Source organism: Phyllobates terribilis, unplaced genomic scaffold (genome assembly GCF_046119375.1).
Source record: "Phyllobates terribilis strain yellow unplaced genomic scaffold, ASM4611937v1 Scaffold_1__5_contigs__length_1240528914, whole genome shotgun sequence".
NCBI classification, from domain to species: Eukaryota; Metazoa; Chordata; class Amphibia; order Anura; family Dendrobatidae; genus Phyllobates; species Phyllobates terribilis.
The window spans coordinates 422,608,424-422,626,730 of NW_027362761.1; the positions used below are offsets into that span (position 1 = coordinate 422,608,424).

The following is an 18,307-nucleotide window of genomic DNA, read 5'->3' on the forward strand; positions in this document are numbered from 1 at the left end:
TCAGCAGCAGAGCGGGACAGCACTGGAGGAGAGAGGAGGTAAGTATGATTGTTTTTTTTGTTTTTTTGCGGGCAGCAGGATGGGGGGCTCAAGGGGGGGTCATGCATACCAGGATGGGGGCTCAAGGGGTGCCATGCATACCAGGATGGGGGCTCAAAGGGTGCCATGCGAATCAAGGGGTGCCATGCATACCATGATAGGGTATCAAGGGGTGCCATGCATACCAGGATGGGGTATCAAGGGGTGCCATGCATACCAGGATGGGGGCTCAAGGGGTGCCATGCATACCAGGATGGGGGCTCAAGGGGTGCCATGCATACCAGGATGGGGGCTCAAGGGGTGCCATGCATACCAGGATGGGGGCTCAAGGGGTGCCATGCATACCAGGATGGGGGCTCAAAGGGTGCCATGCGAATCAAGGGGTGCCATGCATACCATGATAGGGTATCAAGGGGTGCCATGCATACCAGGATGGGGTATCAAGGGGTGCCATGCATACCAGGATGGGGGAATCAAGGGGTGCCATGCATACCAGGATGGGGATGAGGGGGGCCATACATACCAGGATGTGTGATCAAGGGGTGCCATACATACCAGAATGGGGGATCAAGGGGTGCCATGCATACCAGAATGGGGGATCAAGGGGTGCCATGCATACCAGGATGGGAGATCAAGGGGAGCCATGCATAGCAGGATGGATGATGAAGGGGTGCCATGAAAACTAGGATGGGGATCAGGGGGTGCCGTGCATACCAGGATGGTAGATCAAAGAGGTGCCATGAATACCAGGATGGGGGATCAAGGGGTGCCATGCATTCCAGGATGGGGATGAGGGCCACGTATACCAAGATGGGATGGGGCCAAGTATACCAAGATGGGATGGGGCCACGTATACCAGGAAGGAGGGGCCATATATACCAGGATGGAGGATATTAACAGAATTGGGGGACATTACCCCAATACCAGTGTCAGCAGCAGACTCCCTCCCCTATAACAGGGCATCATGACCACATTTTTTGCTTAAATATTTTTTTTCCTATTTTCCATCTCTGAAACCTAGGTGCGTCTTATGGTCCGGTGCGTCTTATAGTCCGAAAAATAGGGTACATTTACAATGAAGATGGCTGAACAGAGCATCTCTAGGTTTCACTACATAGAGGAAACCACAGACATATACTTTTCGTGGTGTAGAGTTGCGGTGTAGACACTGAACTGTAGACAGGTTTAGTGCAGGACTGCCACGTTGCTGATCAGCAGCACATACGGAGTGTGAGTGGCATCTCTAGGAGTATTGGATCAGGACAGATGCTGCCTGACCACATTACTGCCCCGGCCCACTGATGCCTTGTGATTAATGTGGCCCTGATCTCCCTTAAATCAAATGTCCTCCCTCCTGTAAGTCTGATTACACAAGACCCTGCATTCTGCAGTGAAACTGCATTTTAATTGCAGGAACGTCGAGCAAATTCACTCAAAATACACAGATTTCATGCTCTAAATTTTTAATACTGAAGATTTGCAATCAATTTTTTGTCATCCAAATTAGTCTATAATTGGCAAACACTACCTAGTTCAGATTTTCTAAGAGATCGTAAACCGTACCAATATAGATGACCAGTAAAGGTCATGTCCACTGGTTCAGATGCAGATTTTGGGCCTAAATCCAGACACAATATGCTGCCATTGTATGTGAATAAAGTATTATATACTTTATTTACAAGCTTCAGAAATTTTTTTAAATCCCCAGTGTGTTCATTATTTCCAATGAGACTGCATGAAAAAAAAACCTACAAATTAGCTTACATTGATTACAATGTGTTCACTGGCCAATAAAAAAAAAAAAACAACTTATGCGCGCTGTGTGAACATGATCTTAGGCTGTGGCACAGGTTAGTTACTGAGCGTTTACACTTCCAAGTGTATACATTTTCAGATCGAACCAGCAAGAAAACTACTTGACACCATTTTGGTGCGAAAAAATAAATACATTTCAGAGCGATTCAGCTGCTTAATACCACAAGATGTTTATGCATCTTTATGCTGCAATGTCTATGCAGTAACAAGCATTCCCCGAGGCCGCTTGATTTGGTATGTGATTTAATAAAGCTCTCATTATACATCCAGATTTAGAAACAGAATTATCATCATTCCAAATGTCAGAGGAGACAACGGAAGCTGCTAAAGAGTACTGTGCCAGGAAGAAGATGGCATCATTACATGGTGCTTATCCGAGACACACAATAAGCCTCAACATCTGCCCACAGTGAACCACATAGAAATAGAGTCCGATGCAATGGCTTCTGACACAACATAACCGGAGATATACCTGTGTATACATCATTCACACAGCAGGAAACAAAGTTGTTTGTCGCATTTTTAGAACTAGACATAAAAGCACTTACAGGGATCCTGTACTAATGGAAAGTGGTTACAAAGCGTCTGCACATTTACTAATAATGGCTGACTGTGCACCAACAAAACTGGGAGAGGGTAGTTGGCAAGAACTGCGCTTAAAGTGTACCTAGCATTTACAGTGTGTGTGTCTGTAAGGCCACGGCCCCACTATCAGTATTCGGTCAGTATTTTTTCTCAGGAGTGGGAGCCAAAACCAGGAGTGGGTGATAAATGCAGAATTGGTGACTTGTTTCTATTATACCTTTTCTCTGATTGTTCCTCACCTGGTTTTGGCTCCCACTCCTGAGAAAAATACTGACCAAATACGGATAGTGGGGCCGTGGCCTACGTGTAAGCCCCTTCAGCGTGCTGTAGTAGAGGTCCAGGTCTTAAGACCCTGAAAAATGACTAGAAAGCCTGTACAGCACAGCACAGCACAGCACAGCTCAGCAGGCAGAAACCCTCAGCTCCGTATTGCACAGATCTATAGAAAGTCTATGGCCGATACACCGCTCTGTGTGCCACTCATGCAAGAGCGGAGCGCTTCTGCCGGATGAGCTGAGGCACAAACGTCTTCCTAATTCCATTGCATTTAATCAGTCAGTTTTTTCTTTTTACTCCTGCTAGTGAAAGGCAAGTTTACAGCCTGCCTATTTTATCATGTGGTTTCTTTTTTTGGTGCAAGAAAACCAACATTGCACAGATTTTAGATGCAAATTTTTGACCAGTGCATATTTCCACCAAAGCATAAAATGAAATATTGTTGGCCAGTGGTAAAATTGCTACAGCATACATAGAGGAAAAGGAGGATGACACAATGGCTGGACGTCCGTTCTTGTGAGCTGCTCCACTAGTTTCATTGAGTTAATCTAAGTGCAGCCTCATGGACAGACCTCGGACAGATCCCTGGTACTTCTTCAATAAGCAATATTTTGTTACAATATATATATTATAGTGTTCACACTCGATGTTATGATAATTCAAAACACATATTTCCATTTGTACAGAACTCGGAGCACTCCAGTGTTTTTTTTATTTTTATTTCCCCCCTCCATTGGCAAACAGTAATGTGTATGAAGAGTGTCCGGCAATGCTCGCCAGTCGCCATCTTATGCAGTTTCCAGCGCAGTTCCGCTATCACATGACAACATTTATGACCGGCTGAATAAGTGTCTGCTGTGTGGAGTGGGGGTCATTTTCTCAATGCACACAAGCCTCAGACTTACATTGATAAGATTCAAAAATTGACCTCAACATAAAAGACACTGTGTAATTCAGCAGGGCACAAAGGCAGTGAAGTAATACGGGAATAGAGCTGGAAACTGCAGAAGACAGCGACCGGTGAGTATTGAAAAACCCTTTCTACTTACTCATTACTATTTTGTAACAGAGGTAAAAATTTAAAAAAAGTCACCAGCTCCATTAAAGGAGTTCTGTACATGAAAATGTTTAGAATTCTCAGAACATTGAATGAAAACACTAGAGTTCTCCTTTAAATAAAAGCTGCGGCTTATTCCAGCAGATAAATCAGGCAGACTACAGTACCAATCCCATAATTGGATTAGTTACTGACAATGACATCTAACAACATAAAATGTGATTCGACATCATCATATTATTACAGAAGCCTGGAAACATGTAGGTATGGTTTTAAAGAATGGAGTCACGTGATTAGAAGATCCAGACAATCTGTACGGACATGTCAGCTGTATGACTGAGGTAAGGCCCTGATGGGCAGACCTGCAGCACCTGTACACTTACTCCGCTACATTAAGTGAGGACCTGATGGGCAGACCTGCAGCGCCTCTACACTTACTCCTGTCCGTTAGGTGAGGCCCTGATTGGCAGACCAGCAGCGCCTCTACACTTACTCCTCTCCATTAGATGATGCCCTGATTGGCAGACCAGCAGCGCCTCTACACTTACTCCTCTCCATTAGGTGAGGCCCTGATTGGCAGACCAGCAGCGCCTCTACACTTACTCCTCTCCATTAGGTGAGGCCCTGATTGGCAGACCAGCAGCGCCTCTACACTTACTCCTCTCCATTAGGTGAGGCCCTGATTGGCAGACCAGCAGCGCCTCTACACTTACTCCTGTCCATTAGGCGAGGCCCTGATTGGCAGACCAGCAGCGCCTCTACACTTACTCCTCTCCCTTAGGTGAGGCCCTGATTGGCAGACCAGCAGCCCCTATACACTTACTCCTCTCCATTAGGTGAGGCCCTGATTGGCAGACCAGCAACGCCTCTACACTTACTCCTCTCCATTAGATGATGCCCTGATTGGCAGACCAGCAGCGCCTCTACGCTTACTCCTCTCCATTAGGTGAGGCCCTGATTGGCAGACCAGCAGCGCCTCTACACTTACTCCTCTCCATTAGATGATGCCCTGATTGGCAGACCAGCAGCGCCTCTACACTTACTCCTCTCCATTAGGTGAGGACCTGATTGGCAGACCAGCAGCGCCTCTACACTTACTCCTCTCCATTAGGTGAGGCCCTGATTGGCAGACTAGCAGCGCCTCTACACTTACTCCTCTCCATTAGGTGAGGCCCTGATTGGCAGACCAGCAGAGCCTCTACACTTACTCCTCTCCATTAGGTGAGGCCCTGATTGGCAGACCAGCAGCGCCTCTACACTTACTCCTCTCCATTAGATGATGCCCTGATTGGCAGACCAGCAGCGCCTCTACACTTACTCCTCTCCATTAGGTGAGGCCCTGATTGGCAGACCAGCAGCGCCTCTACACTTACTCCTCTCCATTAGGTGAGGCCCTGATTGGCAGACTAGCAGCGCCTCTACACTTACTCCGCTCCATTAGGTGAGACTCCAGTTTTCCCTCCTGGAGATTGCATTTACTGTGTAGTACCTTGATGAAGCTCCTGTCCTCTATGTAGAAAGTGATTGTACAGCGTCCAGCTTTATTTGTATTAGAGACCTGCTTATTTTTCTATGTATTTTTTTTTATTTTGGGTTGGGGCTTCAGAACCAATCATTAGTTTTTCATAGTTATAGTCCCAAGCTACAATCTTACAATTTAGAACAGTCACCTGGAACAAATGTTGTGATTTCAGTCAGCGCTGTAGGGATAGATCTTTATTCCTCAACTGCGCCTCATATGATTTCCAATGGGATACAGTAGAGTATGCCATGTGTACACTGGGCTTTATTACATTTGGCACACTTTGGGCAGCCCATTTGTAATATTTCCAACTACAGCTGCTTTCAGTAGAAGTGATATATGATGTGTCCAATACAGGGCATATGTCATGTCTACAGACAGAATGGACTGTTAGGAAATTAATTGTGTAGTTAATAGTAGAGGGAAAGTGACAGAAAAGTTAAAGGGGTAGTCTGAGCAAAAAGAAGTTTCCCAAGGACTTGAATGTGTTACAAATAAACTAATATTCACATACCTGACACAGGAAGAAGAGATGTCACCATTCCAAAATGTGATTGGCTGAAGTAGTCAGATGACTGCAGTGCGTCATCAGTTGTTTTTCTTAAGACACGGTGCTCAAGTTGTCTTACCTCTGCAGCTAATCACAGGTTTCAGCGGCACTGCTGCTGGTGACGTCTACTCCTTTTGTGTTAGCACAGACCATGGAGCAGTCTGCGCTGGATCCAGGTGGGTGCCAGTAGGAGAGTATCAAACCCCTGCAAAACCGTTGTTTTTTCCTGGATAACGCCTTTAACCTTTAAAAGTCTGAGCAATTTTTCATTTTTTCCTCCACTTTTTCTAAGAGTCGTTATTAGTGTTGAGCGAGTATGTCACATTAATCCTTCCGGCGAGCACCCGAGCTGTTAGACAACTGTGACACATGCAGCAGCGGCGACAGTAAAAAAAAATAATGCCAAGCATGCCAAAAATGCCAAAATACTCTGTGAACACCCAAGCATGCTCGCCGAAAGGGTTAATGAGACATACTCGCTCAACACTAGTCATTATAGTTCTGTCGATATAGTTGTAATAGGGCTTGTTTTTTGCCGGACGAGTTGTAGTTTTGAATGACAATTCATTTTAAATATCGAAAATACTAAAAACGCGAAATAATTCCAAATGCGGTGAAATTGTGGGGTAAAAAAATGAGGCTCTGCCATGGATTTTGCTTTTACGGTGTTGATTCTGTAGTAAAAATGCCTCTGAAAAAAAGATTATCCTAGTCAGTATGATTACGGAGATACCAAACTGGCAGATTCTTTTTATTTAAAAGAAATCTGTCAGCAGGATTTCATCCCCCAAACTATTTATATGTACACGTAGCTCTTTCAAAGAAAAGTCCAGTAATACCATTACATGACCAGTCTGTTCCTCCGTTACTGACAAATCAGAGTTTGGATTGATAAGCAAATGAAGCTGAAGAGCTACAGTATTTGTAGGTCTGAATCCTATGTCACTCCAGCTCTGTCCTCCGCTCAGTGCTGCCTCCTCCTGCTTAGAAAAGAAATACAGGAAAAAGTGGGTTGAATTGCCGACGAATACAAACTGAAGATTCTAGATCGAGATTTTTTCTATGCGGTCTATTATCAACACGTTTTGAAGTTACCTGACTTCATCAGAACAAACTCTTTTTGTGGTCTGTCCTGATGAAGTTGGATAACTTCGAAACGTGTTAATAATAAATCGCATAGAGAAATACTTAGTCTCCTAGAATATTCAATTAGTATTCATCAGCAGCGCAGTTAACGCACTTTTTCCAGTATTGCTTATCCTCATATTGCACTCGTGGACTTGCAGCAGCTGACATTTTGAGCCATTACAGTCATTGTGTTTCACACAACCTTATCAGGTGAGCACCTCTGATATCTGACATCACTGGATAAAACCCTATTGCACTTCATTGTTCTTCCAGCTTCCTTCACCGCCTCCTACTGCTTGACTAACAGCCACTAAGATGTGAGACTGAAAACAGAGGAGCCATCAAAGAGCAAAAGGAAACATCACTGGGCAGAGAACATAGCTGGAGTGACAGAGGCTTCAGATCTACCATATCCATCTGCATATCAATTTAAACGTTGATTTCTCAGTAATAGAGGAAAGGACAGGTCATATAATAGGTTGTCTTTAATAGAGCTACATGCACATAAAAATTGTTTTGAGGGAGGGGTGAAAGCTGGCTGACAGATTCCCCTTAAGTGGATAAAAAAAACTCCAGAAGTTTGTAGTTCTAAAAAAAATTTTTTTTTGTTTGTGCCACCATTTTCCAATGCCTGTAACATTCTTATTTTTTCCGTTGAATGAGCTGTGTGATGTCTTGTTTTTTGCATGGTGAGTTGACGGTTTTATTGATACCAATGTCTAGTACATACAACATTTTGATTGCTCTTGTTTTCACTTTATTTTATTTTTTTTAGGGATGAGTGGTGACTGAAAAAACGCTATCCTGATGTCTTCATTTTTTGCTTGCTCTAACCACATGGCTTAATTAATATTTTGATAGAGAGGACTTTGAAGTACGCGGCTATACCAAATATGTTTACTTTTTTATTTACTTTATTGTTAATGGGGTGAAAAGATAAATTATCCTAATTTTTAGATTTCTTTAATATTTTGCAACCTTTTTATTTTTTACTTCATTTTTCAGTCCAGCTAGGACTAAATCACTTACACTATACATTGCAGCATATAGTGAGAAACTCGGTCTCCTATTGTGCTCAGCCTATGGCTGGGCTTCTCAGCCATACCAAGATGGCAGTTACATGGGCCTTCATCAGTGCCCTGCATGCCATGGTAAACACAATCACAGGCAGCCAGTGAGCGGGATCACATGGCATGCATTCCATGTAAACATCGCGGTCAGAGATTTAAATGGTTACCAGCAGCAATCAGAGCTCGGCTCTGGCTGCTGCTGTTACTCATATGCCAGCTGTGTAATACGAACAGCATCGGCTGCAAAATGTGGCGAGGGGTTTAAGTTGTTAAAGACAAAAAGGTTGGCTACTTGGTCTTGTATGGATTTGTAGCTTGGGTGCACAGGTAGCGGTTGCAGGGCTACATGAGTCACTACGGTGTTCCGCATTCCTGATTTGTGGTGCAGATATATCAATGACGTAGACGTGTTTTGTTTATTTCATACTATTAAAACAGCTGGTTCTCTTTTCAGCAACTATTTTCTATTAGGCTATGTGCCCACGTTGCAGAAATGAAGCAGAAAATGTCTGCTTTATTTCTGCATGTCCTTTCCCGGAAAAACGCTTGTGGAATTTGGCAAGTGTTTTTCGCGCGTTTATGATGCGTTTGGGACATGCGGAATTGCCTTGTGTTTTTTATTGCATTGACAAGGCAATTCCGCAATGCGTAAACGCAAAATTAATGGACATGCTGCGGATTTTTGAGCGCATCAAAAACGCTGCGGAAAAATCCGCAGCATGGGCATTTAAACTGCGGATTCTCATTGGGGACCATGGGGGACGGATTACCAAGCGTTTCCCAAGCGTTTAAGCTGCGGAAATTCCACAGCATATACTCTTGTAAAACGCTACGTGGGCACATACCCTTACTCTCCAAATCACTCTACTGTAAAAATTACCTTGCTGATAGCAACCAGTGTGATTCTGTAAGGCATCCCACCTTTTATCTTAGATATGAATGGTAAACAATGCACCAGAGAAGATCTAGGGAAACCTGAAACTCCTTCACACATCCTTCAGAGCAGAACTGTGCCTGTTTTAGGACTGTGTACTGCCGCCTGCGTCTCACCTGCTTACTACATGTGGGCTGACACAGCCTGAATGTATTACTTCCGCTGTACATGGCTTACACAGGATGCCCCTACACATTCATTCATTTAGACGCCTCTTGACAAAGCAAATCCCGCGAAACGCGCGTCGAAGCTTGCAGGTCCCACATTTGCCGCTCCTGCCCTGTTCGCCTATCCCCTCCACTTCCAACTGTCTTCCCCCCCCCCCCCCCCTTCCTGAGCAATCGTAGGTGACTGCATTGGTGAGTCATTGTCACTTGACAGTCTATATATTTTGGCTATTCTTCATTATTGTATGACTGATATTTTTTGACCCTTTGAATTGCCCATATATCTAACATATTAACTACCTGTGCTGTCATCCGTTTCTATATTCACTTTCTGATTGCTCTCTTTCTATGCTATTATATATAAGGGCCTCTTTTTGCCCCTCTTTATATGAGGATCCACTTACTTGCAGCCTACACTAGGACATTGTTCCGGTTACTCACTATTTTTTGGCTGCATTGTGACCGTGGCTATCCTTTTGTCGATCCCTGTGTATCTATTTGCTCCGCAATTTGCACATATTTGTAATATGTATTTTTCACTGTGAATTTTTTAGAATTAATAAAGCTTTTTCTATACGCCTTATACTCAGTTTCCTCTAGTGTTTGTACCTTTACTTTTGAGTAGGCAATATTTTACGGCTATGGGGTGTGAGTTGTTTTTCCTCCATACCTCCTACCCGTGATGTTTATTATGTTGGCCGAAGTGTTAACAACAACAAAAAAAATTCATTCATTTATGCTGACAGGTGAGCTGGGGTTGGTCTTTGTTTCAATTACTTATACTCAGTATATGGTATTGGGGGTGTAGCCGCCCCCCTTGGACTTTGCACCTCATCAACTCCTCTTTCCATAAGCAGATGTTAATACAGGCCCAGGTCCTGCTCTGCCCTTTCTATTTTGATGCCTGCTGGCACACAGAGAGGAGAGATATTAGAAAACAAGACCATCCTGATTTGGTACACCTTGTTGCAATGGGGTGGCTTTTAACCCCTTCGCGACCTTGGGATTTTCCGTTTTTGCATTTTTGTGCCCGGTTCAGTGCGGGCTCACCGCTGGAGCCCTCACTGAACCAGGGGTGAGGGCCTGGGGTGTACTAACACGCCCCAGGCCAGTAAGGGATTAAGCTTTTTTGCTAAAAAAAAAAAAAAAAAAAAAGTAGTCAACTAAGTACCTTAGGTTTTAAAATGTGTTCCTATTTATTAATTGCAGTTTTCCTACACATTGTTTTTATTCTAGGTGTTTTTACTGCTGCTGTACATCGCTTACACTGCAGAAGTAAAGACAGAACCATGTACCACAAAAGTGGGACCCAAACTATTCACGTAAGACCCGCCAAAACACAATAACCTTAATGTCCTAAAAAAGAATCTGTCATCCCCTTCAACCCCTTAGTGACCGGACCATTTTTTTTAAAAATCTGACCAGTGTCACTTTACATAGTAATAACTGTGGAATGCTTTAACATTTCCCATTGATTTTGAGACTGTTTTTTCGTGACACATTATACTTTATAATAATTGTAAATTTAGGTTAATATGTTTTGCATTTATTATCAGAAATGTGACAAAAATAAAAAAAAATTGCAATTTTGAAACTTTGAATGATTATCCCTTTAATCCAGACAGTCATACCACACAAAAACATTAATAAATAACATTTCCCTCATGTCTGCTTTACATCAGCACCATTTGTAAAATGTTGTTTTATTTTGTTACCATTTTAGAAGGATTAAGAATGTAACAGTAATTTTTCAAGGAAAAACTTATTTTTATAGGCACCTGTTCAGTTGTGAGTCCTATATGATCGAAACCACCCAAAAGTGATACCATTTTAAAAACCGCACCACTTAACGTATTTAAAATTGCTTTCAGGTAGTTCATTAACCCTTCTGGTTCTTTTTAGGAAGTAAAGGAAAGTGGCATGACAGGCATGAAAAAGTTTATTTTTACCACCTAAATGTTGATAACTTCTGAACAGGTCGCTATAGCCGGCAGACTCTAAGGCCGTTATTTGGCCATGAGCTGTCATGGCAAAGATCAGGACCACACGATAAAGATCTCAGGGTGCAGATGGGGATAAAGTGGGAGCCCCCACACTCTGTTAACTATTTAGATTCTGTAGTCACCATTGACAGCAGAATCTAAGGGGTTAAATACCCAACACTGATCGTGGCTGATGCAGCTATAGTGTGCAGGTGACAGTTACAAGATTGTCACCTGTCGGGGGATGCTAGTCTCTTTTATCGCAGGTCAGTAAAAAGATGTATTGGTGGTCACTAAGGCCGTTAAGCAACCCTCTCAGCATTCGATCTATCCTGTAGGTAGAGACATTTATTTTAGTTTTTGCGATGGTAAACTTTTTTTTTTTTTTTTTTGCAGCAAGCCAGGAAATAATAAAACCCAACTGTATGGCAAAATATGGTGTGAAAGATGTCAAATATTCACTAACCTCAGATTCTACATTCTGGGTCTGTAGCATCTGCTTCATCCGGAAGAGGTCTTTTTCAATTTGCTGAATACGAGCAACTCTTAACTGTATAAAGAAAGAAAAATCCAAATGATAAATCTAGGATGCAGCCAGGTGATTTACCATTAATATTTATTTGCACTGGACATAAATTGCCGAGTGTGGGAAATGTAATTCGTTTAAGTTGCAGTACAACAAAACTGTATCTCAGCCATGAGAAGGTTGTAAGAACCCCCAATACACAGCCTGCAAATCCAGAGTTTAGGGGGTTAGAATCTGTGCCTGCAATCCAGCTAAAAAGGACATTGGCAGGAGCACTGTACCCAGTATTCAATGAAATAAAGTGTATTTCATGTGCAAGTGAGGCATGTATGATATTGTTGGTTCTGGATATGAAACCTGAAGTTGGACAAGGACTTGGAGCCGCTATCCAGAGAAGAAAAATATGTCAACTATGTAGTTGTGTGAATTACCCTTGGTCTAAACTCTATAAAGCCCCCCATACACAGCAGATCGCTGTCTGATGAAAGCTAGCTCTCCCAATTTCCCATAAACAGGAATACTTTGCTTTCCCACAAAAATGTATCACAATCAGATCAGCTCCTCCTGCTCTATAACATCTCGCCTGTATATCAGATACCATTTTCAATAAGACAGGTTCCCTTTAAGCCTGAAATCAATTTAATAAAAAATAAAGCAGAAAAAATGTGTTTGCTAGATGGACCATTAGTGAAAAGTTATGTTACACTCCTAAATTTCTATTTTTGCTTTATTCTATACACTGTGATCTAACACAGACAGTGTGAATAAAATAATTTAACAAAACAGGCTGGTAAAAATGCAGAGGTTACTGGGATGTCCAGATGCGGTGGATATATTTTACACCAGATTTTGCTGAGAATCCACAACAAAGTCTTCATGTTTTACATTTTGACTATGTCTTGGATAATGCAAAGAATGAAATGCACAAGGAATGAACATGTCCATTTGAACATGCTCTGATTTCCACAATCTCTTTTCTGCTGTGTGGCTCGTATTATGAAAAGTGGATTTTTGATGTGTATCCCACTACTCAAATCCTTTGCAAATCTGCCGCATTGGAACATGGGCAAATTGGATTTAAATGTGATATAAGAAGCTGTAGGATTTCACATTGGGTGATACTTATTCTGAACGTTAACATAAGAGGTTTAACAAGAACATACCTGTGCTCGTTTCTCCATGTCCTGACAGGTCCCCAATTGCTCCTCCATCGCAGCTCTAATCTGTCTGGCCTCATATTCTAGCTGCCTTCTGGTCATGTCAGTTTGTATAGAGAACTAAAAGAATGAAAAATATTATTGTAATCATAGCGTCAATTATTCTCATACAATAGTGTTCAAAATAATAGCAGTGTGTTCAAAAACAGGAGTTAAGCACAATCTTTATACTAGTTTTTATTTCCATGCATTGGGAACATTGCTCACTGTTTTCTAAATCAAAACATGAAGAGAAATGTATATAATTTTTAACTACTTTGCAGAAAATAACAAAAAATGAACATTGGGCGGTTCTAAAAAAAAATAGCAAACTCACAATTTGTACTCTTTTTTTGAGGATTTAGCATTCCTGTGAATCACTAACCTAATATTTAGTTGTATACCCACAGTTTTTTAGAACTGCTTCACATCTATGTTGCATAGAGTCAACTAACTTCTGGCACCTGTCAACTGTTATTCCAGCCCAGGAAGCATTGACTATATCCCACAATATTTTGGCATTTGTTGGCTTTCCCTCAAACGGCATTTTTGCTATCACCCCACAAGTGTTCTATCGGATTAAGGTCCGGGAATTGGGCTGGCCACTCAATAACCTCAATTTTGTTAGACTGGAACCACGATTTTGCTCGTTTACTGGTGTATTTAGGGTCGTTGTCTTGTTGAAACACCCATTTCAAGGACATATCCTCTTCAGTGTAAGGCAACATGACCTCTTCAAGTATTTTAATATATGCAAATTGGTCCATGATCCCTGGTATGCGATAAATAGGTCTGGCACCATTGTAAGGCCACGGCCCCACTAACAGTATTTAGTCAGTATTTTTTCTCGGGAGTGGGAAACAAAACCAGGTGAGGAATAATCAAAGAAAATGTATACTAGAAGCAAGTTACCAATTCTGCATTTATCATCCACTCCTGGTTTTGGCTCCCACTACTGAGAAAAAATACTGACCGACTACTGACCAAATACTGATAGTGGGGCGGTGGCCTTAGAGAAACATGCCCATATCACGATGCTTGCACCGCCATGCTTCAATGTCTTCAGAGTGTACTGTAGCTTGAATGCAGAGTTTGGGAGTTGTCTGACAAACTGTCTGCGGCCATTGGACACAAAAAGAATAATTTTACTTTCATCAGTCCACAAAATGTTTCTCCATTTCTCTTTAGGCCAGTTGATGTGTTCTTTGGCAAATTGTATCCGCTTCAGTACATGTCTTGTCTTTAACAGTGGGACTTTGCGGGACTTCTTGCTAAGAGATTAGCTTCACACAGGTGTCTTCTAACTGTCACAGTACTCACAGATAACTTGAGACTGGTTTTTGATCATCCTGGAGCTGATCATTGGCTGAGCCTTTGCCATTCTGGCTATTCTTCCATCCATTCGAATGGTAGTCTTCCTTTTTCTTCCACATCTCTCTGGTTTTGCTTTCCATTTTAAAGCATTGGAGATCATTTTAGCTGAACAGCCTATCAATGTCTTCACTCCTTTATAAGTTTTGCCCTCTACAATCAACTTTTTAATCAAAGTACGCTGTACTTCTGAACAATGTCTCGAACGACCCATATTTCTCAGGCTTTCAAGGAGAAATGCATGTACAACATGTGCTGGCTTCACCCGTAAATAAGGGCCACCTGATTCACACCTGTTTCTTCACAGAATGATTGACCTCACTAATTGAACCCCGCATTTATTTTGAACACACACCCCTTTCAATGAATTAGTCAAATACACAGACTCAAAAACATGTAGATCATGAATGCTGAGTCTGTTGGTTTTCTTAGAATGTACTGCACCAACTGGTAAATTGTTTAACATGTGGTAATATAATTTATACCATAAATAGTGATTAATCTGGTTAGTCATATTGGACTGCTATTATTCTGATCACTACTGTATATGTGAAATATTGATGAGGGCTACGTAGAGACAGCATGAGGTTAGCTATAGTAACTTCAAAATGTAACTGCAGATTCTGCAAGGAGGGACAACTTAAAGGGTTATTTTCCATCTTCAGAAGTTATCAGCTATTTGCAGGACAAGTGATAACTTAGTGACCGGTGGGAGTCCAACACCTGGGAAATGCCCCCATGTGAATAAAACAGTGACCGGGAATGCGCACTACCACAATATTCATCCTCTACAGAACTGCTGCAGATAGTGGAGCACAGAGCACAGCTTTTTCTGGCAATCCCATAGAGAATTTACAGCATGCCCAACCACTGTTCCACTCAAAAGGGCATTTGAGGCCCGTTACTGAGATTAGTGGTGGACGAACCCCCAGCGAAGAGCAAGTTCTCATCTATGCTATGCAGAGTTATCCCCTGCAGATGTACTGACATTTCCAGTATAAATACGTAACACACACTAGAGGTCTATTACATGAAGGGTAGAGAAGACTAAAGGTGCCAGTGCGGCCAGTATTTATCTAGTATAGCCTAGAAAATGAAACAAGTTGCTTGCCATTGGAAACGCCGACACTTTTTTTCAGCACAGTTTTTAATCATAAAAGCCTGAATATACAGTCCAGGTCTGCGGCAGCACAGGCAACCTACAGGCTGCCGTAAACGATCGCTGGTATTCTGCTGATTCAGAAGAAAAAAAGAACAGGAATTTGAGATTCTCTGTTACCCTGTTATCAGATCGCCCCAACTTGCAAATAGTTATTAAGTAGGGCTTTAAATGTGGGAATTCAATAAAAGTGACTATAGGAACAGAAAAAAAACACACAGATGCATTTTAAACTATTTGAGCTAAAACCCATTTGCTGACACTCACATTTTCGGTAAGAGGGAGGCCATCGATTCTTTTAGTGAGATTCTGTAACTGGGCGTAGTACCAGTCCTTCTCTTTTTCTTCCTTTTCAAGCTCAGCAATAAGTAACGACCTAAACAGAAAAGGAATATAAATATGTAATGGCTGTGGATAAAATTCTTAACGCTGAAGTCATACAGTACCGGGAAATCTATGATTGACAATAAGCCGGTCGATGCCATTTCTGTACACCTCCACATAATGGCCGGCCTGCACTAAGAATACGCTTTGCTTTATTGAAGGCAAAAAGCAAAACTAATTTTTAACAAGGCAGATGCAGAAATGCTGGGGCGTTTTGGCATATTTAATACTTTGCATTGAAAAAGGGAAAACCTGCGTTGATATCCAGAGAATAAATTGACTCTTGCTGATTTTGGATAAGCGTCACTTTGCAATTTTACGCTGAAAATTTACGCTCCTGAGACTTTAGATGCCAAATCTGATCATTTTATGTAGATGCCATTGTAGTATTGGCATCACTTGGCCTTCAGTAAGGAGTTAGCTGCAAGATGGCACGGCTGTGACCACTGTGTATGTATTATGGGACTAGGTTGTTCGTAACCTGCTGTGACCACTACTGTTGAGGACAGTGCAGGGAGCCACTTATAGCACTTGTTCTCTGCACTCTGAGGACACAGGTAATGTTCGCTTCTCATAGTGGACAACTTTTGGAATTATTTATCACAGCACATTGGGGTTAACTTCACACAAAGCCATCTGGCCTATCAATACGTTTCCTAGGTTTTATACAGGAAGAACCACACAAGACCTAAGGGTGTAACGAAACATGTAAGTTGACTAATTTTGGATAGGAGTACCGTGCAGACATACCCATCAATCTCATATGCTCAATAATTTTACTGTCATTACATCCATCCTAATAGCTGAAAGAAATAAGACTTCATTGGCTAGTCCATACTGAATTGATAGTTTCACAGTTGCCATTTACCTCTCCTTTTCTAGTTCCTCCATGTATCCGGTGCTTTCTCTGCTCCCACTGACAATGCCTCTCCTTGGAAAAGAGCCCATTGGGACCGGGCTGCACTCCCCCGAGTGACCGGAGAGGGAACCTTCTCTGCTTCCATAGGAACGGAGGGACATTTTTGATTTCATCTTGACTCCAGGGAAGTTACTGCCATCCAAATTTAATTCTGGAAAGAAAAAAACAAACAAACCATAACTAATAATAATAATAATAATAATGTAATGATACACATTTACTACTAAAAAATACTAAATATTTTCCTCTAATATGAAAAAAAATAATATCATCCATGCCAGGGTCAGGAGAATCAAGTGAGGTTTAAGTGTTGCAGCAGTAGAAATATGCCAGTATTATATCTGTGGAGGAGAAAAAAAATTGGCATAACAAGGCAGTATTATCTTCATTTTCAGGGTTTTATAGAAATCTAGAGATGGCAACCCCTGAAGGCCTTTTTAGTTATCACACATATCTGCTATGATCATGAACAGGTTGTCCTACAAGTTAGGCTAGGGCTACGGCAAGTGAGTTGCACGCGACCGGCAGACCTTCCAGAACATCCATTAATTGTGTTAAGTTATTGATAGGTTGGGGTCAGACAGCTGGTACCGATAAGTAGAATAGGGAACTTTTATCCATGGTTAGAATGGAGTGACAGTGCACTTGAATGGAGTGGAGTGGCAGTGCACTTGAATGGAGTGGAGTGGCAGTGCACTTGAATGGAGTGGAGTGGCAGTGCACTTGAATGGAGTGGAGTGGCAGTGCACTTGAATGGAGTGGAGTGGCAGTGCACTTGCGCAATCGCAGCTACATTCATTGCCAATGAGGCTTCTTCAGGCAGTCCATATAAAATGAATGGAGAGGCAATTGGGCTTCTGACCTGCTGCTCCATTTTGTAATGTGGATAATAGTTCCCCATTTGTGATAAAAATTCCCTGATCTTCTGATAGGTGTGGGTACTGTGGATAGGCGATAACTTGTGTTTGCTGGACAATGTGCTTAATTGTTGGTGCAAAAAAACTGCTTCTGCTGCAGGTATGGTTATCGGGTGGCCGGCACAATGGTAGAAATCACCCTACCCACCTGTGTACAAGAGACTGTAGACAGGGGGCAGAGCTACCGAGTAGGAGTGTCCGCCGGCACTGGACACATTAGATGGTTCTGAAATCAAATCAAATAAATAAAGTTGGAACGTGTAGGTGTTGCAGATCCCGATTCTGCATTGAAGACTGGCACTGCTGCATTAAGCTTTTGCCATCATGCAGGATGAGTTTGGATAAATGTGGTTTATAGCGGATTTATTCCAGCCTACGCAATGCTCAATGAGCGCTATGTAGCAAACACGGGCATGGACAAGGTCATTGCTTCTCCTAGACTCGCTGGTCACATGGCTGCGGTTTGTATCCTCGGCACAGCAGAACTGCAGCTCTATCCGTGACTGATGCTACAGCAGAGAGCAGTTTCTCCATGTAATTGGCACTCCTAGAAATTCCTCATTTACAATGGAAATCTGCACACAGACAAGTCACCTAAAATCTTTTATAGCCTTTGTGAGAGAAATATTAACACCTTACCAGCATGTGACGTACATGTAAGTCACACAACGGGTGCAGGTGTATAGAAAAGGCTCAGGAACTTCTCTGTG

At 42.2% G+C, this 18,307-nt stretch overlaps 1 protein-coding gene across 5 annotated transcripts in view; it reads right to left on the reverse strand.

The window, feature by feature from the left end:
* The window catches only part of APC (APC regulator of WNT signaling pathway), a 156,305-nt gene that overhangs the window by 38,182 nt on the left and 99,816 nt on the right, over positions 1-18,307 (reverse strand). For all 5 annotated transcript variants that reach the window (XM_073677342.1, XM_073677333.1, XM_073677317.1 and 2 more), the window contains 4 exons: positions 16,630-16,831; positions 15,645-15,753; positions 12,815-12,928; positions 11,592-11,675 (listed from right to left, as the gene is read on the reverse strand). In XM_073677342.1, the coding sequence (XP_073533443.1) occupies positions 11,592-11,675; positions 12,815-12,928; positions 15,645-15,753; positions 16,630-16,831 (509 nt within the window). The remainder of the gene's footprint in view (positions 1-11,591; positions 11,676-12,814; positions 12,929-15,644; positions 15,754-16,629; positions 16,832-18,307) is intronic.